Raw genomic sequence first — 27874 nt, forward strand, 5'->3', positions numbered from 1 at the left:
AGGCAATGGTGAAAAGTAACTAAGTACATTTACAAAAATGCTATATTTAAGTATGATTTCAAGGTAATTTTAAGTATTTTTAGATTACTACTAAATATATATTTTCAAATACATTATACTTGTAATCTAATACATTTTCAAATGGAAATATTGTAACTACATTTATTCAACAGTAATATTTCAAAAGTTATTTGAAGTAATTTGAGAATTTTACATTCCAAGCATTTTATCAGTTAGTAAAATACAGTTTTTATACCAGAACCTGCCAAATAACAGCATGTAAAGTAGTTCACTTCAACCACAGATACAATAAATAAAATGCTGCATTCATGTTAATGCATCAGCAGCGATAATCCAATAATATAATAACAATATTGTAACATTCTGAAAGAGGCATTTCTGTATAATATGTATAACATGTAGTGCAGCATCCTTTTGATTAGGTAAAAGTTCTAAATGAGGACAGACCATATTCACCCACTCCAACACAACTGCATGTCTGATTTCCCAGATGTGCATTAGTAGACCAAAGCTGTCCCCCAGAAACTCTCTATACATTGCACACCAGCATGAGAGGGAAGCCCATACTGCAGATTCACCCAATGTGTGGTAACTGTCAGAGCTTCCTCTTTCTGCAACCGTTTCACAAGACAGCTGCACCAAGCTGATACTGTATCAGACCAGAGATCGATCTCTCTCTCTCATGCACACACACATGCACAGACACACGGACAGACACACACACACACACAGACACACACACAATCACACACACACACACACACACACAAATATGGAAGACTGCTGCCCACAAACACCCCTTTCCTAGCGCATCTCTCTAAGTTTTTCATTTTAGAGGCGGTTAGGTGGATGTTTGGTGGTGGTCCTCTTCCACTCTTCCATCTATTCACTCATCTTGGTTTCTGGCACTCCCCCTGGCCTTGATACGATATGCAAACACCCATGTTACTGCAAAGGTCAGTGATTACATTGATTGAATGGAGATGACAGGGAGCATCTGGCCTACCTGTGGATAGAAATCCCATGCTGGGCTGGAGCAAGCACGCACATGCGCACACACCCACACGCGCACACGCACGCGCGCACACACACACACACACACACACACACACACACACACAACTACAGGATTATCTGCCATTGAACTGCCATTTTAGACCCACTGCCGGTGTCAAGATGATTGACTCGGAGCACATCGTCTTCACCTTCGGTAGAAGAGAGGCGCTCATAGCTGCCTGACCGACGAAAGGTAACAGAAGTCTAATAATGACAGGCAAATGGAAGTCTCTCCAGGAATGGCTAATCTTAACGGACAGAGGCAGGAGCATGCGGAGAATAACCTTTCACAATAAAAAGAGGGATTACCAAGACACTTCAGCAGCAGAGGAAAAATCATTGCACGCACAAATAAACAGCCCGAGTGCAGTAAGAGCATGCGGGACACAATTTAATCGGTGTGCGTGTTAGTATAAGGAAAATAAACTAATCCTACAACAGCTACAAATTGTTCAATTATAATGAGGACATGGCTCTTCACAAACCTTCACTTTTCTTCCATCTTTTTAACTTTGCCATTATGCACCTGTGTGTTGCCTGAATAGCACACACCACAGGCCTATCTCCTTCCAACACAAAGTGGCATCTCTTAATCCCAAATGTAGCAGCCTGGAGCCTAAGAATGGGCCCAAATATACTGTATAGACTTGAGTACTTCAGACTTCAAGTCTGCTGCAGTTACTGCAATCTCAGAACATACCCAAATATAACTGCACTTCAGTCCTCTTATCACACCGTTTCAGAACTCATTAATATTTAGTTTCTAAGCTTGCAGCACCCAGTGGTGGAAAGTAACATTTATTCAAATACTGTATTAAGGTACACAGTTGAGGTAGCTGATTATTTCAGATGAAATTAAGATTTCACTTTTTTTTTTTAAATGGCAGTCTTCATAAATACAACACGTGCATAGAAATATAATATTTCTTGCTTGTGACCACTTACCAAAAAAGCTGTGTGCAATTGAGGCCCCTAGATCCCGCCCTTTATACTTCTCAAGTCGTTTTATTTAAATAACCAGTTGAGGCGCAAAAAGGTTGAGAAAAGTAAAAAAATGATGTAAAATTACCTTTTCTTCTCCCCTCTGTCATTTATCATCTCAAGACTCCAGATTTATCTGGTGACACTTTGTACCACTGGACTAAATTACCAAACTATAAATAAATTAGTTACAATCTCAAGCACCTACAACAGTAAAATGGTGCTTACATTGATTAACACACAGAAGAAACTGTATTAATAATTCAATAATGTCATTTATAATAATATATCAGTCAAAGGGGACGTTTGAGTTATTTTACTTTTGTAGTAAAAATCTAGCTGATGATTCTGTGCTTTTAGCATATTACATACCCCAATTCCAACAAAGTTGGGACGTTATTTAAAATGTAAAAAATGTGGCTCAGCATTGTTTTGAAATTAGCGTACCTGAAAAAGACTTTTCTTGGATGGTAGCATATGTTTCTCCAAAACCTGTATTTACCTTTCAGCATTAATGGTGCCTTCACAGAAGTGCAAGTTATCCATGCCATGGGCACTAACACCCCCCATACCATCACAGATGCTAGCTTTTGAACTTTGAGCTGATCTGATCTTGACAATCTGTAAGGTCCTTTTCTTCTTTGGCCTGGAGGACCAGGTTCATGATTTTCAAAAACAATTTTCAAAAATTTGACTTGTCAGACCACAGCACACTTTCCCACTTTGTGCGAGTCCATCACAGATGAATTCAGGCCCAGAGAAGCCGACAGCATTTCGGGGTGTTGTTGAAATATGGCTTTTGTTTTGCATTGTAGAGTTTTAACGTGATCGTATAGCTGTAGTGATGAACTGTGTTAACAGATAATGGTTTTCTAAAGTGTTCCTGAGCCCACATGGTAATATCCTTTACATCAGGAGTCTTCAACATTTTTAAGCCAAGGACCCCACAGAGCAAGGATACCATACATATTTTATAAAATTAACTTACATATTAAACCGGGCAAAAAAGGTTGTTAGTATGCTTTTATAAATCATCTTTTTATGTTAAACATACATGTGGCACAGTGAATCCTTAGGATTAACTGCATATGTCACCTTAGTGACTAACTAACCTGCAGTTTTGGCAAGTGAGCCTACCATCAGTGTGTTTTTTCACAAATAGGCTGAAAAATAATTTAAATTTGCTAATAATATGTTGGACTCATGTTGACATTTTAATTTTTTGGAAAAACTTTCAACAGTTGCAAAGAAACTCCATTCATCCATATGCCAGATGAAGGTCTAGGAGTGAAATGTTGCCTACTATTGAATTTAGCTTTTGCAAGACATTGTGCAGATTTTGTTTTGCCATTTTTTACCTACTTATCCCTCTCCGACGCACGTGTGTCACATTATAGATGTACAAAGTATTTTTCTGTACTGTAAAAAAAATGCAGGTACTCTGAGGACCCCCTAGGGGACCCGGAACCCCTGTTGAAGATCTCTGTATTAATTGCTGTGCCGTCTGAGCGATCGAAGGTCACAGGCATTCAATGTGGGTTTTCAGCCTTGCCGCTTACGTGCAGAAATGTGTCCAGATTCTCTGAATCTTTATTCATTTTATATCAGTTATATCATATAACTAAACAAACATGTACTACAAAATGGGGAAAACAAACAGAGCTTGGATAATGGAACGGCATCCAAAACAATTAGAGTAGAGTTAGTGCAGAGTACTGAGAGTCCAACGAGGCTCATTCAGTTCAGGGGCAAACTAGCTTTGGAACAAAATTATTTGATTCTGCTTCTTTAATATTTAATTTTTGACAAGCACACCAACTTAGTGCTTAATATGCTAAACAGATCAATACATAAACATGATGGAGAAAAAAATATCTAACAAATACAATTAGGACGGACTGATGTAATGTGGTTACATCATTATCTATTTGAGTATGTTGCCATGTATTCTTCTTTCTTGTGTAAATAATATCTTGTAGGACTTTTAGGTAACATCACAAAGCTTTATGAGAGAACATTTAAAAAAAGAAAACACACCTTCCTATTATAAAACATTTGGATGTTAAGACCCATTAGACAGAAAATTAACAAAGATCTGAAGAAACCGTTGACATCAGAGATGTTTTAAAGCTTGGATTGACCTTTATATGAAGAAAAAATAGTTTGTGTCCCCCAGGTTCAAAAGGGACAATGTTCCTAATGTGCTAGAAACCCTGTTGTAACATTGAAGACCATAGTGTTCGTATACGACAATTAAAACAACCAAAACTAAAGTCATAACATGTTCAGCCAGTTGTTCAGTCTTTTTTAACAGTATCAACGGTTAGCCAAACATGATATAATTATTAGCACAAACAATAGAAAGGTACAGGTAAATTTACATTGTGGCTTCGTTTTTGTTTTAAAAGACAGACATTAAAGACCAACATTAAAAGCTCGACTGTATCCCAGCAGCCATCTGTTGCCTGATGAGTACCAGGATCCCATGATGCCCCACTGGGTCATTACCGTATAACAGCCCTAGATAGTTTAGAGCCTTAACACGGACAACAGATTGTAAATGCACTTATTTCTCTTCAGTGTAAATCTGGATGTGTGAATGTGTACTAAGTATTCCTGCATCACAACATAAGGCTATAACTGCGGGCAATGCACCCAGAATGCACCTGCGCTTATGCGTAATGTGGTGGTGACACCAGCAGGTCCACTGTCTGCATGTAACTCAAATAAATTATTTGCTTTTAAGTAAAAGGGATTTGGATGAGATTTCAGATATAAGATGCAAGTATGTCCATGTGTGTACACGTTGGTGCACTTATATCTGTGATGTGTTTGTGTGTGTGTGCCTGCCTCAGAGTACTCAGTTCTTCTTCTTAACATTGGGGCCGCGATTGTTGAACAGGCTGAGCCCTGATTTGCCGTTCCCATTAGCCACTCCGCTGACTGTGACGCCGGGCTGCTGGAGCACCTTGTCCAGTGTAGTTTTCTTAATAGCTGCTGGAGAGATGCGCTCCTGGTCTGCCAGATACTGCAGCTCCCTGTGAGAGGAAGAGAAAGTGTTTAGATATAAAGTACACATGTCGGTGTACATGTGTACACCGAAAATATACATTTTCTTTTAGTGTTACAACCATAGATATAGAACAATATTGTTTTATATCTATGGTTACAACTCTAAAGCACGAAGACCCTGGGTTTCCCCTGTACATGTTTATTATACAGCCGTTTATGAAAACTCATAAAGTCGTAATTACATAACTGCTTTACTGAACTCAAGTGAAAAGTCATCAGCTCTCTCTCCCCTTTGAGGGTGATAAACTGGAACAGTGACAGAACATTATCACTCGCAAAGTCATGGCAACAAAATACACAACAGCGCAAGTATAGCAGTTTCTCACGCAGAGTGACAAACAGCGTCAACAGCCTCGACATGAAAACCAAAACCACGTGGGTCCTGTGAAATATGACAGCTACAGCATATTGGAACGTTATGGACACTGAATTTGATAAATGTACTGTTTATCAGACCCCAGATGAGACAAGAAGCCAACGTTAGGGAATGCCGCGGTTCCTCTGCAGGAGACAATGTATTCCTGACACGCTGTATTAATGTTACCGTTTAAAGGTTAGTGGGGGTGCATATCGCTCAACGTAACACTAGTAATGCTGCTCAGCATTTTGTTGTGTTGCTAAACTGTATGTAAAATGAGCGGTGTCATTAAATCATCCGTTTCAGGTAACTGTCTCCTATGGTACTGTCTATTTGCTGGATGTTTCAAAGGGATCCTAACTAACGTTAGAAGATAAACCCACTGAAGGAGACGTTATTGTTCATATTTTGGCACACACAGTAATGAGTAGTAGGGGTTATAGTAAGTGAAAATGTGATGTGAGGTGCACATTGCGAAATGTGTTATCTGGAATTGTTCATTAACTACAGTGTGTACAATATCTGTAAAGCTGGACGGACTCATAGTAGTAAAATTAAGCTAAAAATATTTATTCTGCTCCACAACTCTGAGTTTGGACAGAGAAGGAGCACTAATACAACCTGAAATGTAATTGTAAGACAAATGCTTTTTGAGAAATTACTGCAAATAAAGAAAACTGTTGCTAAAAATAAATTTTTCACTTGATAGACTAATCAACAACACCATGACAATTGAAATCGTTGGGGGATTTGGGGACTAAGCACAGCAATCGGTGAGAAAAGCTGAGAAACCTGGTTTTGCTGATTGCGTAGAGAAGTTATTTGAGGTGCAATTGTCTCACCTTGTCCTAATGCACGAAGCCTCCACGGCATTGATCAGGAGACTGCGAAAGCCGCCGCTCTCCATGACATGCAGGGCGTGGATGGTGGCGCCCCCTGGTGAGCACACGTTATCCTTCAGTTGGCCGGGGTGTTGCTCCGAGTCAAGCAGCATCTTAGCTGCTCCCTGACGAGAAACAGGTACATGAGAAATAACTTAAAGAAGTGGAACGATTTGAGGATTTATATGAAGAACACAGTATTGTTTACTCTTACATAGCCGTAGAATGCAGAGATATGACGCAGCTTCAGAAACAAGTGCTTTTGTCATCATACATATTTACAGTACAAACCTTGCCAATAAACTATGAAAAACCAACAAAACGGTGTTTTCTTTTATAATTTATCGTTCATTTATTGCAATTTTGACTTTAGGTCATATTGTGCCGCCCTAGTAAAAGATCCTTTTTGTGAAAAACTTTCCAGGCAGCTTGTTAGTTTACAATAGGCAAACAAGACCGTACAACTAAAGTGCCTTTGGTGAGCGTTTCCTGCAGACAAATAAAGCCTTGCAAACAAGAGGAGACACTCAATCAGGAATTTACTGTCTACAACAATTAACATCTGAATATATGCTAAAATTGCAAAAAGAGTTTGAAGTCAATGTTTTTCAGTAGTCTAAATTGTGATCGAAATAGTGTCACTAAGCAATATCTATGTTTATTAATCAGGTTGTACAAAATAAAGAAAAAGCAGCAATTAGAAAATTTTGCTTTTACCAATCACCTGCAGAGAACAGCTACATGTTGAAAATTGATCCACACATAGAAATTAATCCACACAGATATTATATTTCCAGAGTTTTATCATTTTTAGATATGCAAGTCAGCAGTTGTAAGTGCATTGAAAGCAGCCCCTCAATTCTACTGTGTTTTTGCCACCAAATTCACAAACGACCATACACGCACACACACACAAACTCACCAAAAGTGCCTGAGCTCCAAGTCTAACAGCCAGTCTTCTGGGCAGACCCATCTTCACTCCTCCGTCTGCAAGAGCATCCAGGGCTGTGAACGCCTGTCAGAAACCACAATCACAAATGTAACCCCCTCCTTAACATGTATGTTCAAGCCTCCGAACGGGTGAACTGTAGTCTCGCATTGCTAGACCTATCTCCACAGAGTATAGGTAAGCTAGGATTCCGTGTCCTGCTGGTAGGTTAGCGGTTAATGATCGGTCTTTAACCAATACACATCTTTTCAGGCATTTTATGTGACCGTATAAAGCAGGAATGACAGAATTGGAAAAAACAAGCATGGCAACGAAAGACATTGCCCCACCTGAGCACCCTCTCATGTTTTCTAAAGGAGACTTCCATTAGAGAGAAAAAACCTGGCACAAATTTCAGCTTTTTTCCCTGCTACTGCTTTATCTATGTCTAGACCTCAAGCCTGGAAACATCTTAAAAATATATCAGCCATTGAAGGACAGAGTGAGCATGCAGAAGATTTTTAACAGCCAGCTTAGTTTTGACTGCGGTGTATATAGCCATAAATTCTTTGCCGTTTAATCAACTAATACCAACATACATAACATTTGCTGCTTACAGCTATGAAGAATTGCTTACATTTTTCTTGCGTATTATGAATTTAATAAATGAAGCTTTTGAGTGTCAAATAATTAACTTTGAGGGTTTATTCACTTAATAAGTTTGTTAAGGTTGTTATTCTTGACATTTTATCACAATGTAATCATAAAAAAAGTTTTCTTATTATATAAATAAATAAATAGTTAAACAGCACATCAGATCATTTCATATCAATCCAAATAAGTCTCTGTAGCTCTCTAAAAAAATGCACAAAAGAAGAGTTTGGAGAGGGATAAGACAATGGCTGTGTCTCAAACCGCCTATTTGCGTGGTTTTAGTTATATGGTTTAGATAAGGCAAAAAGTCAGTGCGCCTTAAGTACCCAGATGACCCCCCAAAAAACGGTCAAAAAGTTCAGTGTGGAACCATGGACCCTACTTGAACTAAACGGGCACGATCTTGACTACAAAGCAGAAGGGAAGGGACCAGTTTTGGGACGATACTAACCACTGAAAGTGGGCACTACGGCAGTAAGTGGTCAGTGCACATAAGCAGTGTACTGACGGAAGTACACTGAGACACAGCCTGTAATTTTGCGTTTTTTGTAATGAATCCATTGACTCAGACTCTAATTAAGTCTATTTTAGGATGGCGGATTACAACTATTATTTCCCCTTTTACTATGATTCTGCAAGTTTGCATTACACCTCACGTACAACACTTTGTGACAAACACACCGCCCTGAAGTTACTTACGTAGGCCGGTCCACTGCCACTCAGCCCAGTGACAGCATCAATGAGGTCTTCTTCCACCTCCGTGCAGTAACCCACACTAGCCATCAGCTGCTCCAGTAACTTTCCGTCCTCAACCTGAAATGAGGACAACACGGTATGTGGGAGAATTAGTTAAAGCAAAAAGGTCCACCATTTCTGAGATATAGTAAAAAAAACTGACATCCTAAAAAACATATTTTTCTCTGGTCTTCACCTCTGCATGTGTCCCAGTGGCGTAAACTGTAGCTCCCTCTCTCACCACCACTGGAGTATTAGTCATACACCTCATGACTTTAGGAGCTTGACGGTATTGAAGCAGCTTCTGTGAAATTCAAGAATGGAAACAAAGGATATGGGTATAGAGGAGGTAGGATTTAAAACTATTTTCTTTACATGTTTCTATACCAGGCTGGGCAATATGTCCAAAATCTCCTATACTGGCTAATATGTGTCATTTAATATCTTGATAACGATATATGTGGCAGTGGTGGGGTGGCAGTAGCACAGTCTGTATACACATACGGACCAAAGTATGGTGGTGGACTGGTAGCTGGAGAGGTGCCAGATCACCTCTTGGGCACTGCCAAGATGCTCTTGAGCAAGCCACTAAACACTCAGGCACTCTCTATTAGTGCATGTATAGGACCTGAGCATGTAAGCACCTGTGTGTAATAACAACAGAGTGGAAATTTTAATTTCCCCTTGTGGGACTAATAAAGGATACATTATTATTATAAAGCATGTTTTCCGTAAATTCTATAAATAGTCTATATGAAAGAACTACATGGTAAAGCCACTTGCTGTGTAGGGAGTAAAATATATACATAACAAATAAAAGTACGAAATATTTTCTCAATTATTAAGGACATAAATGCAAAAGGAACATAACGTGCAAGGATCAGAATATAAAGCATATGTCATCATATCGCCCAGTCTATTTGGAAGCATTCCAAAACAGCTTATTAAACTTAAATTTTATAGCAAGATAGACAGAAAGGCTTGAAGAGAAGACGGGAAAAACTGCCAAAAAAAAGGTATGTAAATCAGAAGTGGACTAAAGCCGTACCACAAAGTGCAGACTACAGATGGAGTCATCTAGAGGTGTAAAACTTTAGCAGATGAATAACTTGGGATTTGGGAGCAAGAGAGAGATGGTGATAAAAGATGACCTTCTCTATGGAGCTGATGGTGACGCCTGCCGCACAGGAGACTATGAGATGACGGTCCTCAATATCTGGCCCAATCTCATCCAGAACAAAGGGGATGATGTGGGGTTTCACAGCCAGGAAGAGGACATCACTCTTACTGACGGTCTCTTTGTTGCTAGTAGTCAGGTTCACCCCCATTTTCTGCAGAAAAAGAAGTATTGAAAATAAAATCACTGTAAACAGAGAGAGGGTGTTGACAGTATACTAGCATTAGCCTGTTTTAAAAGAGAGACAAATGCGGAACTCTCTCTCCCCAATCTCCACAGCGCTGTGTAGCGGTATAGAAAGAAAAAAACAGGGAATAAGGCAAACAGGTGTCAGCAACATGCTACACATTTAAGATCCTTGACAAGCCCACAGTTGCACACAGTACACCAATGTCTCCATTTCCAAACACCACACAACAAAGAAGAAATGTGTCTTCTTACCCTCAGCCCCGACACAGTGGGCAAATCTGAGTCTGGGGAACTGGCTGTTATCCTGTGTGTAGCAATCACACCTGGGGAGAGAGACAAGATGGAAAGTGAGCTATAAAAATGTATATTGAGATGGTAACTGTAAGATAAGACCTTACTATCTAAAACTGAATACATTTAAACACAATTAACAACAAATCCTCAGACCACATTCAGGATGTGTACAAACACAGTAATGGGTCTAGTTGTGCAACTCTGTAGGCCTTAGACAAAAGGTAGAAATGTGTGTGTGTGCGTGTGTGTGTGAGAATGTGTGTGTATTTAGCTGTGATTGCATTTCCCCCCCTTTATTTGACCCAAAATCAGTCAATATGCATGTATGACCTGACATTATTGAAGTTAGTTTCAGTACAAGGCAAATATTGCACAATAAAGAAAGAAGCATCACCTGCAGCTGTGAAGCCTTTCACCAGTGCGTGAGCCAGCTGGCCCGCTCCAATGAATCCAACACTCATCCTGTCAGATGATGTGGCGTCTTGACCTGTAAGAATGTCATGATTTCAATAGACCACATGTACAGACGCACAACACACCATAATATACAATATGTGTTCACATGTTTTCTTACTAATATTTGAAAAGCACAGAGAGAGGCTAATGATGGAATCTAGATACAAATCCTGGAGGGAATGACGAACCAATTTCTCTGACACCTGACACAGCGATTTTAGTGGGATATAGGTACAGGGGTACTGATTTAAAACGGTGAATGTGAACTGTTCTACATTCAAATTAAGTCGCATTATACAAAAACTCTTTCTGAGCCCACACATTCATTCTCTAGTTCAGGGTGAATAGAACTACTGCATTAAGTGTAATCTGATGATATCTTGATGTCCTGAGGTCTTGAAGTTCAGCTAAGTTTGTAACGTTTTTGTGCATCATCGCTGTTTATCACAGTGTAAACTCTGTCTCTAAGTTCGCATTCTAGCACTAGTGGCTAACAAGCCGGTTAATACATCCATTACTACGTCTGATGCTGATGGTCGGTGATAGCATTTCCTAGCTAGCTGATGACCGGCTATTATTAGCTAAAATGAATAATAAAAACGACACATTCATACAAAACGGAGATAGTTACCTTTCTCTAAATCTTCCAACTGAGGTTCCTTAGTTTACAGGTAAAGTTGACGACGCGACGGTTCTGTCCCAGCTTGACAAAAACACAGAATTCCGGTAGCCTTCCACTTTCTGTGTCAACGTGGCTTCCTCTTTACTCAACCCCCATGTGCTTCATAACTGTGACGGACAGTGAGACTGGCCAATCACGACAGTGACAGTGTGAGTTTATGGCCAATGAGAAGATAGATCACAGTATTTGGGCGGAGTTTCATCGTTCACGCCCAGTTGCATCAGTCTTCAGGGCGAAAAAGTGGCCAAAAGTAGACCCCCTGTATGTAGGTCAAATATAGGAACCGTGAGGTAAGTTAGGTTATGTTTATATTGACCAAAGCCAGCACTGACAGTGTCCACTCAGACCATGTACATGACTGATTCGAAACAAATAGATTGGACTTAGACTGGTGGATAGGAGTGTGCAAATCTTATTGTTATCTATACTATAGAATTAGAGCATAGGCCACTTTAGAAATTGTGTCTGTTTACATATTTCTTTATTTACAGACCCAAGGTCCAGATAAAAAAAAAGTACACCCAACACATTACAAAAGGGTTTCAGACCAAACACAAACACAAATACATGTAGACAAACCGATCCCAAAAATATCCCAAAAGAAACAAACACACATACAAATCTACAAATTACAATGCCCAATAATTAAAACAGGTACAGGTGCATGTTCCAGTGATTCCATAGTTTTGATGAATATCTGGTATCACTAAGTGCAGGATTGATTATAGCATTTAGAATTGTATTATTTGACTCTGTCTTTTATTAATGCTACCTCTTAACCACCACCAGTCATCCCTATCCCTCATTGTTCATACATGAACAGCTACACTATACCTTTTAATAACAATTGTTTTCACTATTGATTTACCTGCTGAATAATTTATCAAGTGATTGATTGGTTTGCTGTTACAAATATGTCCATCACTATTTTCCAAAGCTTAAATTTACGTATTAAAATGGCATGTTTTGTCCAACCAACCCTTATATTAAGTTTACAAGCCAAAGAAAAGTCGCAAATCCTCACACAGATGCTGGAACAAGATAACGTTTGGTATTTTTTTCCAGAACAATTACTGAAACTATTATTATGACCTCTTATCAAAATAGTGTGCTGATTCATTTTTATCAATTCATCTTCTAATCATTTCAGCTCTATTGCCTGTGCCAATTTTATTTTAGTTGTTATGCACTTATCTTAAAATAGTTGTTGTGATTTTTAGTAAAATACTGTAAAAACCTTCAGATGTGGTTCATGTGTGAAGTTTTATTCATTGCAATATTTTTTTCATGTCGCACTGGAGAAAACATCACCTTTTCATGTGCCAATAGAAAGATATTCCACATGAATAAATGGGCAAATGTTCAGGGTTCATTATTTTGAATGGAGATTTGAAGATGACTCACTAAAACACTTCAGGGCACCAGAAGTAGCTTGAATTTGAATGAAGGGATTGTTATTCTAACAGGAGACTGTCGACCAGTGCTTCTTCCTCCCCACTTAGATTTGACAGAACCTAAAATAAAGCCGACTCAGATGGCACACACACTAATGACCCGAGGCATTCGAATGCAGTTCTGCTGCCTATCCCTTGGTGGTTCTCCAATGCATATTCCCCAAATAAGACATAAATTTGGCCTGTAACTGTCAGTTTGATGCGTAAGTCTCCCCTGTGCACATTTTAATAGGACTGACCCTTCTGTCTGTCTTCTCTTCCTCCCTGTGTTTCTCATGCCATGCCATAACATGCTAGACTAAATTTACACTTCACAAGAGGTGATGTATGTCTCCTTTGAGGGACCTCGTTCCTTTTATTTTCTCACAGTGGCATAGACAGGAATGCAGAGTGAGGGGTTGCATATGCTCTTGTCTATATATAAAGTATGTAGAATGCATAGCCCTAACAAGAGCAGCAGCTGTTAGGATAGGCTTACTCTTCTTCTTCAGTCAGCTGGGAAGAGTGATACAATTTCATTAGTTTAATCTCTACAGGTGAACATCTTGACATAGTCATTTGTTTTGCCCACAGCCATTGCTAGGATTTTTAAAATACTGAGAGAATTAGTCCAAATTTATTTGACTGTTCAACGTTATAGTCTGTCAATGTTGTCTCCTTTCATGATGGTGTAAACGCTGTTTCAAGCCCTTCTCCTCAGTACCAGGGTATCATTAGATGGATAGATAATGTTGTATTTTAAAGGGTTATTTCACCAGTTTATTAATAATAATAATGTATACTTTTATTATCCCGCAAGGGGAAATTACAAAGTTTTCACTCTGTTGTTATTACACATGCTCAGGACCTATAGATGCTGACGTCAGAGTGAGGGACTAGTGGGGGGGGGTATACTTTGGTCCATAGTCTGGACCTTACGGTTCACAACCCAACTCCCAACTGACTCAGCTACTGCCACCACCATCAATCATCACAAGGTCCTTGACTGTTGACTGTGAAAAAAGCTGTATAATGTCTCTTGTGGTTATGGAGAAGGTTGGTCAGGGATCAAGTGTGTATTTTCTTTCCCAGATTAAAACTTAAAAAGAATTTTGGTAAGTTAGGGAACAATATGATAATTCATTCCCTTCTGATGTAAGGGAACGACTGCCATTGCCGTTGTTACTGATGTAACAAAGAGCATAATAACAGGTGAAGTAGTTATGGTGGGGGTTCAGCACAGTGCCCCCCTTCCCCTTCTCGCATCGGCTTGTGGAATAATTGCCCCTAAAACTGTTTTCCAAACCTAATGTCAAACAAGCTGAAAATGTCAGTGATGTATTCCTCTGCCTTTCAGTCACATACACACATACACACAAAGTCAATTTACCACTGCCTGCCTCTGTACTATCTTGCAACCAGACTCGGCATGTGTGCTGAGGTGTGACAACACTCATTCAGTCTTTCTTTTTTGACAAAACCCCAAGAGATTTATTAAAAAATACGACAGAGCATGAAACTGTTTTTTTTCTTTTAAACACACAGTGACAAGCCAATCTGGGTGAAGCATTCACAACAATTGTTGCTTGCGGTGATTAGATCCCAGATATGAGTGGTTTTGTGTGTTTGTGTGTGTGTGTGTGTGTGTGTGTGTGTGTGTGTGTGTGTTTGTGAGCAAGAGAGAGGTAGCTTTGTTGAGTGTGAGAAGATGCGCATAATTGATATCACACACAGACAGAAAATCTTTCACAAGTGTGCATACGTCTCCCTCCTGCAGTCTGAGACAAGAATGAGTGACAAGAATGAGTCAGAGACAGAAACAAATACAAATAAATAGAAAATAAATGACAGCAGCAAAGTTAAGGCATCCAGAGTAATGTCAGCTTTCAGTCATATGTAAAACCCAAAACTAATAAGGATTTCCTTCACCTTATAATAAAATCTCACTGACAAATCGCAGTAGAATTCCCAAAGGAACACGTAGAGAACAGTAACTGTTTGTCATACTTCTTCTGTGTGTCTATTCTAAGTTTAACAGGCATTTAGCATTTAGTGAGACTGACATCACACAATTAGGTCACAGAGATTATCATGGTTTATATCCAGAAGGTTGAAGAGGGCAAAATGTAACCTTCTATAGTTTGTAATGCCGCACCAACTCTTTCAACCATTAAGTGTTGCTTTGAGAAAAAACAAACGCTGCATGCTTGTAAAACTGCATCATGAATATTTACTTTATTTTATAGGTCTATGCTATAGGTCTATTGTGAAATAGCAGAGACAACGTACATTCCCATCCAATTAGATAGAATTCGGTATTGATGACGCAAAAAATAAGAACAGTAACTCCACTGAAATGAGTCAAAACTAAAGTAATGAGCCAATTTTGTAACATGTAAGAAGTAGAAAGTACCAATATTTGTGTTAAAAATGTAAGGAGTAAAAGTAAAAAGTCAACATAAAATTAATAGTTAAATAAAATAGAAAAATCTACACAAATTCAGTAACGAAGTATGCATCTATGGCAATCAGTATATTAGGCTGTGTTACCTGCCATTAATGTCAGATAACATTTAAGATTCATGAAACAATACACACTTACATTGGATTACAAACGAGAATCATAATATAAAGTGGGCTATTTCAAATTCCCATACTTACAGGTTCACCTACAGGTGTTGGACAAAAAACAGGAACACTTTGTGATGTAATCCAGTACAGTAGCCTTGCAATAATGTTGAGGATGAGACTATGTTATATATGTATCATATTGGTAGATTTCTCTTACTGTATGTCCAACCCTGAAAGTGTCCAAATCTAAACCCACGGTTAGATGCTACTTTTTCATTTCTGTGAGCTCCTCCAAAATAAGCATCCATTCTCCTTTGTGTACAGTTTCTTCCTACAGGATGCTGTGGGAGTTGGCATGAATTCAAATCTTTGGGACCAAGGATTTGGCCTTTGACAATGTTCCACATAACATTTGGCAAAACAAGAGACAAGAGCTATGAGGCAAAGCTGACATCAGCAACATGCGCCATCAGAGATTAGTCACGACAGCGAGCCAGCCGTCCCCTGTCCCTACACGTCCCCCCGGCTGGAGAATCAGGAATGGACGGTTATGATGGACACCTGTCGCAGCTCATCTCTGTCAGAAGAGCTCATACACTGTGGGCTGTGTGTGTTTGGGAACACAGCTATGTTTTTAGACAGAGGCCCGCAGGGAGTGAGAAGTGACATGAGTGCCAAACATGGAACAGCTGCTAAATGGGGAGCTGCAGAAGAGCAGAGAGAGCAAAAACCATAAAGGAGTTACAGATTGCTCCGTGGCAACACAGTCCATCACTTTCAGTGGCAGCTTTCTCTGGGCTCTGTCATATGCTACTGATGTTGTATTCTACTATGGAAATATTATTCAGAGTGCAATTGGAGCAAGTGTTGCTTTCAGAGGGCTTGTCCATAGAAATTATTTTTTCAGGATTCCTCAGAGGATGCAAACACTTTTGAAAGAAAGAAAGAAACACACACACATACACACACACACACACAATGTTAGTTTAGCAGCACAAAGTTATTTATTGTTGCAAAAATCCAACATTTTACATTAACCGCTGATGATATATTGCTCATCTGCTTTTGTGTGTACATTATTCCCTTGTATTTACTTTCTAATGTACAAAAACTGGCACAATGTCTAAAAAACCAAACCTCTAAGACACACAATGACGTTTTCTGTGGTCTTAGACAGATTTGGATACAAGAGCAGCCAACTGGTGTTGGATTTGCCGCTGAGCACCAACACAGTCTTGCTCTACGTATGTGGTGGCACAGTGGCTTCCCATGGATTCAATAGATTACATTTATAGCACTCACTGATTTGACAAGGCTTTAATGAAGCCTTAATCAACAGAAAAAGGGGACAAGGAGAGACTGGTGAGGCTGAATTGTGGCAGATAGATCTATTCTTCTGTTTTATTCATGTGAAATAAGAAGAGAAGAGAGGGTGCCAGCCAGAACAGCCTTTATCCCCAGAGTGTGCGGGAAAGTTGTGGACACACAGAGCCATTTCTTTCTATAGGCAGACTTTGCAAATGCATAGGGTCCCCGCAGCCACTAGGGGGCCCCAAGATGCAAGTTCAGCTCGCTAAGCCTCAATATATTAAGGAAGAATTATTCACAAGCCAGCGAGCCCTCCTCATGTGTTCAGTAAAGCACTTCTAAGCTAAATTTAAATTGCAATTAAACTAAACAAAGATGCTATGATAGGGATGCTTTGGCTTGTGTTTTGGGGATAATCAAGTTGCAGTTACGGTAGGTTTCCACAACAAAATTTTGGTTCGCTCTCATTGAGATTGAATGGAGACGAAATTTGCCCTAATGGGGAGAGAGGAGAGTGAATCCTCAAGGGGAGTGAAACAAAGTTGACGAAGGTTTAACTTTCTTCAAATGAGGACCACTGGATAACCAATCAGGTCTGCTTGTTTCTGTGGAGGCGGGAGTTACAAAAGTATTCTGACCAAGATGATGGAGGCTATCAGCGCTGTATCATGAAAATTTGTATGTGATTAAAATGTTTCTACACAAACATTGGTACTTTTAGCGACACAAATTGTGATTTATATAACAAACAAACTTAGTCAGGGCACATACACCACTGAATAGACCACTGCATGTTAGTTTAAACACTCGAACTTTTCAGCTAGCCAACAGGCTAATTGCTAGCATGTTCAGACATTGGATTTCATTGTAACCTAGCCAGGCAGCTAGCTAGGCTACTTGTGAATTTGTTTGATTACATGTTTTGATGGCGATCATTGACGCTTGTAAGAACACAGATTGTTATTTATATGTCACACAAACTTAAACAGAGCAAATACACCACTGTAGATGTTAGTTGAAACACTCAAAATTATTCAACTCTTCTATGGCAGTCTTGCCTGTTGTTTTTGCAAACACACCTCCAAGGCAAAATTTCACTGGCCAAAATTTGCAAAGTGATTCGCTGGAATGTGTGGAATCCTAGGGGACGTCTGCGGTCTCCCTTACCCCTCCTACCAGTTCCTATGGCCACTTGGCCAGTTTTGGGAAAGTATAGTTAGTAGTATTATTTAGAAGCTGACTTTTCCTATAACTATGTTCCTGTATCTAACTACCTGGTCAGAAAGCGGCTATAGTGGTGGTTAGATGGCTGTGTTATAATAACAAAAGGCCAGTTCCTGTGGCCACTTGGCCAGTGTAAATGCAAATGGTACCGGTTTTGGGGGAGAGTAGAACTGTTTAGAAGTGAACTGTTCCTATAAGGTTCCTGTAACTACTTGGTCGGAAAGAGGCTATAGTCGGGATAACAGACGTCACATCAGAAGCAGTTAGTAATGACGGCCATATCACTCTGGGGCAGAAAAAATAAGAAAACTGAGGAAGAAAGACATTCAGAGGATGAAGGTAAGGATGAATGAAATTTAACTTGGAAGGGGTAGCTGTAATGCTAGCCAGTATTGAGCAAGTTTGCTGCTTTTCCTTGCTGGCTAGCTCAGCTAGCCTCAGCTAAATATATAATTTAGCTTGCTCAGCTAGCTGTCCACGACTGCAAATAAACACAGCTTTATACAGTGTTTGCTTCATGAAAGAGCTAAAATAAATTAGCCATGTGAATAGACTGTGTTGTTGGACTGATTGACTTAAGTGACACCTGTTGTATGAGATTATAGAAGGCTGCAGATCATTTTGTTTGCAGCTCGATAACATTACACTTTAGGATGGAGGGTGTGTTGTTGGGCAACTAGCGTAGCCGGTGGGTGTCGCTTCCTAGTTATCCCTTCTGCTGTTAAATATTTTCTATAGTAACAATACTTTAGTGTGTTTAGTCATTTTATAGGCTTATGTGCTTTGATCACTGTGTTAAGAAAGATTTCCTATTAATATTTACTTATGATTAATTTTGCTTAGTTAACCAAAGAGCTTTGTCTTTGAAAGTGCCATTCTTAAATATTTTGTGGCTTCTATCAACTCCTGACTAAGAACAGCAGATGCATCTGTTTCAACTCCTCCATATTTCATAGGTCTTTTTTTTTTTTTCTGTTGATATTGTGAAATGGCCCAAAACATTATAGTGTGATTACGGTCCATGATCACAGAAACATAATGGTCCTGCAGTGTTTTATTTTACTTTCTCTTCAAACTAAAACCCTTGCTTATTTTCTGTCCATTTTCAGCTATGGCCCAATCTTTTTATGTTAATGTTCAAGTAGCTTTCTTTGTTCTGATTTAATTTTTTAAATAAACATTTTTGTGTAAAATCCTGGATCTGTTGCATTTATTGGCATAGAGGAGCCTCATTGATAACTTTTTACTATCATTTTCTGTAGGTTTTAATTGCTTGGGGTCAACTTGAGATGTTTAATTTGAATTTGAGAGAGGTTTTTACAAATCTAGCTGGTTTTCCTCCTAAATTGTTACAAACTGATGCAAATCAAAAGATCAGCTTAAAGGTTTGAATCCCCCCAGTGTAGTTTGACAAAATACGGGCCCCCAAACAGCATCTTGTATAGGGCCCAAAGCTAGAAATTGCCCTGGGTATACATTTACACTGTCTGGTTAAAATAGCAAAGATTTTGTATGATGAATATCTGTTGGGGTAAGCACTCAGACTGATTAGGCACAACAATAAGGTCAAATAACTATTCGCAACTAGTACAAGTGGAAGTGACTGAGAAGAGATGATAAAAAGAGTAGAAACAAAAGAGGAAGCACATATCAAACAGGTTAATAACTTAACCCTGAATTAATTGACTTTCCCTGCTGTAGACCAACAGTAGACCCTGAAGGTCATTTGAGTTGTACAATTAAAGGGGATTACCCACAGTTGCGTATTCAGAACAAGGCATGATGGAGTCTAACGCCACCTGAATAATGCCAGGGAACTTACATTTAAGCACGACACAAATAAGTGCACAATCACAAAATAAGGAAGTCTTAGTTGTGTTACATGCCTGCCTGAACTTTTGGAACATTCAGTAATTTTATTTACGTGATGACATAGAGGTACAGTTGAAGAAAAATCTGCTAAACCTGAGAGCAAAGACAGACAAAACTGTATTGTATACAGAATATGTTTGTCTTTATTTTATCATGTAAACCTATTTTATATCTTTGTACTGTTATATCTTAACGTGCATTAATTGATGTGGCCAGTTGGGGGCAGCCAACAAGATGTAAACACAACATTGACAAAATATCACCTTATAAAGTTGATATGGCGAACATCTAAGCAAAGTTGTTCTTACACATCCTGCAGACTTGGAGCAACATTAGCATTAATTTGGAGCCACCTGATGAATGTAAGTCCAATATTTACTCATTTTAGTTTTTGTCTCTACGAACTCTTCAGGGAGATATCTGCTGTCTCTTTGGTTACTCTGTGGGTTTGTCACTATAAGATAAACCTTTAATATACACATAGTACTTTGATCAATTGTGAATATCAAAATATTGCTCAGTTTTAAGAAGTTTTAAGTCTATGTCAAACTGTGTACCAATAGTGTCACACTGTACAAAAATAATCTAACCACACAAATAATTTGCAACTGCCAGTGTAAATGTAATAAAAGGAAATGTTGTGACCTGTTGTTTAATGACATGTTAGGTCACGTGGTTCTTCTTTTGCAATAATGTGCAAAAATTCCTCAGCCACACTGACGATGATCAGATCTGATCAGAGTGTGATCAGATTGTGCAGTTGACTGTGAATACAAGGCAGTCAAACTGCCAGTCATCTTAGCAGTGGCTTTGCTGAAATGGGCTTTACTTTTCTTTTATTATCATTGACTGGAGGAAGCATTTTATAGAGAGCTTTTAAAGACACCAGCCTCTTTAAAATGCTGTCTCACTGCTTCACTATGAGTGCAGACAGTTCATGTTTATTTTTGGCAGCCTGGCTGATGTCCATAGATCGCTGGCGAGGGGTTTGCAGATGACAGGGATGCCAGAGATGCCATACCAGATTTACTATTTATAGTCAAGACTTTATGTATTATTTGAGCATAAATATAAGGTGTGTGTGTGTGTGTGGGTGTGGGTGCGTGTGCGTGTGTGTGTGTGTGTCGCAGGTCAAGAATAGTTTTTGGAGGATTTGGCAGGTCATCACCAGTAAGCCCTGGCTGCTTGGATGAGGCTAGCTGTTCCTCCGAAATCTCTCAGAGGGCAAAAAGGGTGAGCTTAAGATATGGGGTGTCAACTCAGAGGGGTGTGGCAGAAGGGACGTACTGGTAAAATTCCTTGTTCACATTCCACACTGTTTTCACATTGAAACTGGGGTGTCTGGCCACTTCAGTGTTAGACCACGTGCAACACCAGGGATGTCCTGGGCCTGGGATTGCTCTTCCTCTCAATTTTTATATATAAAAAAAAATGCACAAACAAAATAAAACAAATGAAGCAGATTAATAACTTAAACCTGTTAAGCCAATATAATAGTAAAACCAAACCAAAATGGTGCTAGATTCGTGAGTTGGTGCGCACCTGGGAGGAGACGAATCGTATTCTCTGGGAATATATCAGATCCGCCACATACAGTGCGAAGTTGACAAAAGAGAACACCGACACCACAACCTTGCTGTCCCACGGACACCTCCCCTGAGGGCATGACGATGGTCTCCACGGAGAGCCATATTTTGTGTCAAAGCAGAACACTGGCCACACCACTGATGCGCTCAGGTAGAGTAGAACTTCCAGAAGGGTGCATACCACCACGAAGCGGTCAAAAGGCAAGCAGCGCACAGCCTTGGTCCGCCCACACACTGTCATGACGACCACCAGTGCGGTCAGAGCAAAGCAGAAAGCATAGACGACAACACAGAAGATTGTGGCGGCGTATCTGGAATATTCGCTCCCGTTGGCCAGAGCTCCAAAGATGATGCAGGCCACAAAGCCCTGAACGACTTTGAGGAGGCCAGAGACGGTGGCCATGTAGCCCACCACAGCCTGGCCTGGCCTGGCTCGGCACAAGGCCACTTCAACCCCATAGGCCAGAGCCCCCAGGATGGAACAGACGGTCACAGCAATGCGGAAATTTCTGACATCACAGCCGGCGTAGGGACACTCAGATCGGACAAAGAAGAGCGGGTAAACCACAGAGGCTGTCACATACCTGAAGAAGAAGAGGAAAGAAAAACACAATTGTAGATATGATGCCATCAAACCAGAGAAAAAATATGTTTTGGAGTGTCAAAGCGAGGCAAATAGACCATGAAATGCAGCTAAAAGGTCTGACAAAGCCAGTAATTGGCCGGTTAGTTGCAATTTAGTTTTTGTCCCTAAAGCTTTACTGACAGATTTTTTGGCCACTTGGGGGCAGCACAACAAGCTGTAAAGACATCACTAACATATTTTCACCCTATCAAGTTGGTAAGGTGAACTTGTAAACTAATAGTGGTTGATTTAAACCTCCAGCAGACATCGAGCAAAATAACCATTCATCGGGAGTCAGGTTTGTGTCCACCTGATTAACGTAAGTCTAATACTTACTCTCCCTTCAGCTCTGTTTTGCTCTCCACCAATATCTGGCTCTGCTATTACCAGCTAGTGGCCAACTCTGCCTGTGAGAGATTTGGTGCTGACCAGGTAAGGTAAAGTGGGTTTATCAGCGCTACCTGCAGCTGCTAGAAACAACGTTGATGAGAGCAATGAGACTGAACCTTAACAATAGAATTCTGCTCTGTAAAACCAAAACACTGAGCTGAAAAATGCTATAGTGCTTTGTAATACTAAAGGGTTACTGCGGAGTCAGGTGATGGTTCTGTGGGATTGTCACTAAGAGCAACACCTTTCACAACACATGATATAAATAATGAATTATATAGCAGCTTTAAGTATTTTTTTAAACAAAAGTGCCCCCCTTTGACAGGTTCTGATAGTGAGCAACCACCAAAATGTGTTAAAAGGTCTAAACTATGTGAGCTTTGGGGAAATATTTATAAATATTTATAACATTGCTGCTACACAATATTTCTCGCTATTTTTCCAATAAAATAAACCCTTATTTATATATAATTATAATATATAATTGTGGATTGGTGACAATAGTTTGATGAATGTGAGTGTACAAAAGTGTACATTTTTCATCCTTCTTAATTCAACCTTTACTATACACATAATGCAAACAAAAGATGTGGAACAGCCAGGATCAAGTTATAAGCTCCCAAAAAAAACAGCACACCCAACTATGCATTAGCATTGCATCTGAACACGTGACTTACATGAGCGTAGCGAAGGCAGCACATGTGACGGTAAGGTTGTCCCAGGATATGGGAAGGCAGCTGTAGAGACGAGTGGCATCCAGAAAAAACACCACAACTGTCATGGCGAAGCAGAAGCACCATGCCGCCATGCAGAACACGCCCTGTGAACCGCTGTAGCCAGCACTGTGGGTTACCATGGCAATCACAGCACAGCCCATGGCCAGCTGACAGAGGCGAGCAGCACCCAGAGGTGAGCAGAGGGCCCTCTTATTGAGGTATGGACCACCCTGTGAATCCATGACTGGGTGAGTGGAGGAGAAGAAATAAATATTCTGCAGTCTTCGAGAGGTAAAGAAGGATGTCTACTGTAGTAGCAAAACAGAGGATGATGTGGAGTAAATGTCCAAACAGTTCAAAGTTTTAGCTCAAGTCCAAGCCAGTCCCACAAAAAGTCCCTGCTGCAAAAGACTGTGTGATTGAAGTGATTGGGAGCTCCAGGGTTCAAAATCCAGCCTGGAGTCTTTGCAGCGTCTTGAAAACTTCCAGCGTCTTTGATGAACATGTGGCAGGATATTCAGATGCACAGGTGTTTTTAGGGGGTGTTGTTATCCCATGTGGGCTCTGAGTACATTATTCTGTTGACACCTCTGCACTCCCCTCTTTTTGCAGTGTTGGTGGGGACTTTCTGATACTCTATTTCTGAGTTGATGAATAAGACACAACGTGTGAAAAACACAAGGGAAATCTCTTTTTGATATCTTCGGTAAGAGCTCAAGCTGGCCAGGCAGGCAAACTTACCCTTCTGCTGAGAGATCACATTGACTTATCAATTGCAACATCCAGATTCAGTCCTGTGCAAACAGGAAAGTTGGGTTGTAGTTATGTAATGATGAAGTGGGTTATTCTACCTTATAGGAGAACTTCTAGCTCCTGTGAGTCCAAGATGGTTATCCAGCAGTTGTCAGTCAAGGCTCTCTGGGAAATACTGACCACGTGGTCCAACCCTTCAGCTGAAATAGCCCGGTCCCGACTCAGAATTATATTAATTATCCAGATATGTTCGGGTTATCTATTGCTGTACAACGCTCACAGTGTGAATCCATGTGGCCACATGAGTCAAAGACACCATCCGCTCTTCTTAAACGTCTACTCTCATTTTCTCACTTTCTCTCAGTCACTCATTCTTCCTCAGACACTTTCCCCTTCCATACTGTCCGTCTCTGTGCTGTGAGGAGGGGGACCTGCCGGTCAGTCAGACCAGAGTGGAAGTTATTTAGGGTTGGGCCATCATTACATGAGTGTCAAAGAGATGTGTGTACATGTGGTTGGGCGTGGAGTTGGGGCACGCAGACACATTACAGACCCTGTGGAATGAGGTGAACTCAATCACATAGCTGGGAGTGTAGAAGTGACATGATCAGAGAGATTTTAGACATGAGTGGTGAAAAAACTGTTTTAAAAAGGTTTTAAGGTCGATTTTCTCTGACCACAATCATTCCTGTCTTAATCACCACTGAGCCTTTTTAGGGTTGACAAAATTAAAGACAACCCTCAACAGGGTTTTCAACACATTGCTAAAGAATATTGTATGCTTAACAGCATACCGTTTTAGATGACCCCAGCCACTTGCGGGCAGCACAACAAACTGTAAAAAGAACTTTGATGCAGTATTACTATGTAAAGTTGTCTAGTTAACATTAATACATAACTAAGAGTTATCTTATTACACAGCAGACGTGCAGCACGTGACTTACATTCATTCAAGTTGTGTTTATGGCCACTTGATGAATGTAGGTGCAATATTCACTCACCGGATAACTCTGTTTTGGTCTCAACCAACTCCACCTGGGACAATGAACCCACATAGAAGTAATAACCCTGGTAGTGGTGTCATATTTCTTACTTTGTCAGTAGGGACTTGGATCACATAACACATGTTTGCCAATTTACAGTGAATATATTTAAAATTCCAATTAACCTTTTATTAAACTGCTGCTTTCAAAATAATTATCGTAAATTGTAGTTTTGTTCTTCTTCTAATCTGTCAAACTGTGCTCCCATCTCCGGATTACCAGCCGGCTCAGTGAGCAGCGGTCTGGTTCTATCATGTCTGTCCAGGTCTCTGTCTCCACCTGCAGGTGTGTGAGAGCCTGTGGTCAATTTTTGCGCAATAATGTAGAAATGTACACAACAGTCTGTCAGACAAATGTACTGAAGTAAAAGTACAAAAAGTTTCCAACTTAATGTAACAACATTTGAGTAAATGTAGACCACTGCAAAAGGGAGACATGTTATGTGGTCCATGACAGATGAAAGAACAAAGTCTATATTATACAGCCAGGTCACCTGTGTAGTCAGGCAGGTGTATATAGTGAGGAACAGGTAAGATACTAAGTATAGGTTAGGGATAGGTATCATCAGGGGTAGATCAACACCTGTAGTGATACAGATGCTTGTCAATGGGGGATGCTTCGAGCTCACTCTGTTGTTCCTTCACACGTGTTCACCGTGATTAGCTCTGTTAATCAATTTACTTAACAACTTTCAATTAGTCATAATTCAAAAGTAATGATATGAAAGGGCAGTGGTCCTTAGGTAAAAGTACTAATACCTCAATGGGAAAATACTTCACTGAATACTATCTCTGAAGAAATCAACATTTCATGGTGTCAGAAAAACGGTCCGGTTTTTAGCTTTGTGACAATGCATTTTCCAGCTGATCCAAGAAGCGTAACACAGAAAGAAACACTTCAACCTTCAGTTTATCCTTAAACATTCAAAATCAACATATCTAACATACTAACATACTAAAGCTGATGTATAATACAAATGTATTGAAGTAAAAAGCACAATATGAGATGTAGGTCTACGACAGATAAAAGAAAAAAGTCTGCATAGTATGTACAGTATCAACTATTTTAATAGAAAAAACACTGCTGAATAAATAAATAAATAAATACATAGATAGATAAATATATATATATCAATACATAGATAAATATTAACAAAATAAACACAGAAATAACAGGAATAAATCTATAAGACATTAATAAATACAAAAACATATGTATACAGTACATGTAGTACCTTTTCATTGTTTAATTAACCTTTTCCATGTTACTTTAGAGCCTTGATAGCCTAGCTGTGTACAAATAAACAGTTACATGTAAATGGAACATAGACTGTTAAAATAGGAATGGAATCCTGGAATGGAATATTTGAATTAACTAATGTAGAGATTCTTTCAGCGGAATTGGTTTATTTAACCAGCAGACTTCAATGTCATCGCACTGAACGCATTAGCTGATAGGTAAGTATCTAAACAGTTGGCTTCATAACTGATGTGAACTTGCAGTAACACATACATTCCTCAAAGTTAAGGCTAGCTGGGACACTCTTCATTCACACGTCACTGCTGCTAACGTTATTCTCTAAAGCTTGTTGTTGTTCACACAACAGGGTATTCTTTAACTTGAAAGTAGTAAAACTATGAAGTAAAGATGTGAATTCAACATTTTACTTAAGTACTTATGAGTAAAGAAGTATTATCAGCAAAAATGTACTTAAAGCATACAAATTAAAAGTAGCCTGACTGGGACCCTAGACATACACGCTATTACCAGCAGTAGATATTATATGTTTATTGATACTGATGCATAAACTTGACTAGCAGCCTTAAACTCTTACTGAAATAAAAAGTACAGAAACTATATGGTGAAAACACCATCATGCAGATTTTAAAGTGTCATTGCTTACATTTTAATATTGGAGTATTATTATTGATGCATTTACATGTAAGCTAAGCAGAATTTCAGTGTTGAAGTTGGTCCAGGTGAATTTATAATAACTGAATGGGTTGTATAGTAGTTAAACCTAAGATAGATTATCACCATTTCTTAACCAATCATACATGTTGTATGGGACTCCATATCTGGAAAGTATAGCTGTCACATAAATGTAGAAAACTTCAACATATATCTCTGAATGAGTATAATATAATATATAATGTTATTCCCCATTGCAGTGTCTCCGAACCAGCTTCCTGTGAATGTGTGACAGGAGTCCAGTAACCGCCAGACAGAATCAGACAGAGTTGTTCTTCTGGAGGAGTTCAGTGACAACAAGCTGTGGGAAGACGGTACATCTCTGGCACAAAAATGGATTTCAGTGCAGAGATAGAGCGTGCTATAGAGGAGCTGGAGAGGGGAGAGCTGCTTTCCACTGTCTGGGCGGCCATAGATGAAATATTGGCTGACACACCCAATCCTCCGCCTCCTCCTCCTGTCCCTGCTGAGCTAGAACTCAACACCCACCCTCAGTCAGTGGAAAGTCAGACTGAAGGATATGGTGCGCGTATCGCCATGATGGCAGACCTTCATATGTTTGAAAATCCCCTGATGGCTGCTCCCACCATGTGCGATGGACTTTTGTGTCAGGGCGACATTATACAGCCAGGTCACCTGTATAGTCAGGCAGGTGTATATAGTGAGGAACAGGTAAGATACTAAGTATAGGTTAGGGATAGGTATCATCAGGGGTAGATCAAAACCTGTAGTGATACAGATGCTTGTCAATGTGGGATGCTTCGAGCTCACTCTGTTGTTCCTTCACACGTGTTCACCGTAATTAGCTCTGTTAATCAATAAACTTAATAACTTTCAATTAGTCATGATTCAAAAGTAATAATTCATGAGAGCTCAGGGTAGTGAAGCTACGAAGTAA

At 39.7% G+C, this 27874-nt stretch overlaps 3 protein-coding genes across 7 annotated transcripts in view; 1 reads left to right on the plus strand and 2 right to left on the minus strand.

Annotated features, from left to right (window-relative positions):
* Nucleotides 1-3828: 3828 nt before the first annotated feature.
* Nucleotides 3829-11612, minus strand: pycr1b (pyrroline-5-carboxylate reductase 1b). 3 transcript variants are annotated; one of them, XM_034896337.1, is made up of 10 exons: nucleotides 11434-11612; nucleotides 10741-10833; nucleotides 10305-10375; nucleotides 9838-10017; nucleotides 8883-8990; nucleotides 8651-8764; nucleotides 7292-7384; nucleotides 6331-6494; nucleotides 4919-5096; nucleotides 3829-4861 (listed from the first exon to the last, which is right to left on the minus strand). In XM_034896337.1, exons 2-9 carry the CDS (start codon nucleotides 10805-10807, stop codon nucleotides 4919-4921), a joined length of 975 nt encoding a protein of 324 aa, XP_034752228.1. In that variant the 5' UTR covers nucleotides 10808-10833; nucleotides 11434-11612; the 3' UTR covers nucleotides 3829-4861. The 3 variants fall into 3 exon arrangements, with proteins under 3 accessions (XP_034752228.1, XP_034752212.1, XP_034752220.1); XM_034896321.1 differs by having other exon boundaries at nucleotides 3829-5096; nucleotides 11434-11611; XM_034896329.1 differs by having other exon boundaries at nucleotides 3829-5096; nucleotides 10741-10844; nucleotides 11434-11606.
* Nucleotides 11613-20017: 8405 nt separating this feature from the next.
* On the minus strand, nucleotides 20018-24365 carry LOC117959321 (myeloid-associated differentiation marker-like protein 2). Its single transcript, XM_034896390.1, has 2 exons — nucleotides 23171-24365; nucleotides 20018-22062 (listed from the first exon to the last, which is right to left on the minus strand). Exons 1-2 carry the CDS (start codon nucleotides 23449-23451, stop codon nucleotides 21411-21413), a joined length of 933 nt encoding a protein of 310 aa, XP_034752281.1. The 5' UTR covers nucleotides 23452-24365; the 3' UTR covers nucleotides 20018-21410.
* A 2814-nt stretch (nucleotides 24366-27179) lies between these two features.
* LOC117958535 (transcription factor 7-like 1-A) overlaps nucleotides 27180-27874 on the plus strand; it is a 5125-nt gene continuing 4430 nt past the window's right edge. For all 3 annotated transcript variants that reach the window (XM_034894989.1, XM_034894996.1, XM_034895005.1), the window contains exon 1: nucleotides 27180-27648. In XM_034894989.1, coding sequence (XP_034750880.1) covers nucleotides 27310-27648 — 339 coding nt within the window. In that variant the 5' untranslated portion in view covers nucleotides 27180-27309. The remainder of the gene's footprint in view (nucleotides 27649-27874) is intronic.

Source organism: Etheostoma cragini, chromosome 2 (genome assembly GCF_013103735.1).
Source record: "Etheostoma cragini isolate CJK2018 chromosome 2, CSU_Ecrag_1.0, whole genome shotgun sequence".
NCBI classification, from domain to species: Eukaryota; Metazoa; Chordata; class Actinopteri; order Perciformes; family Percidae; genus Etheostoma; species Etheostoma cragini.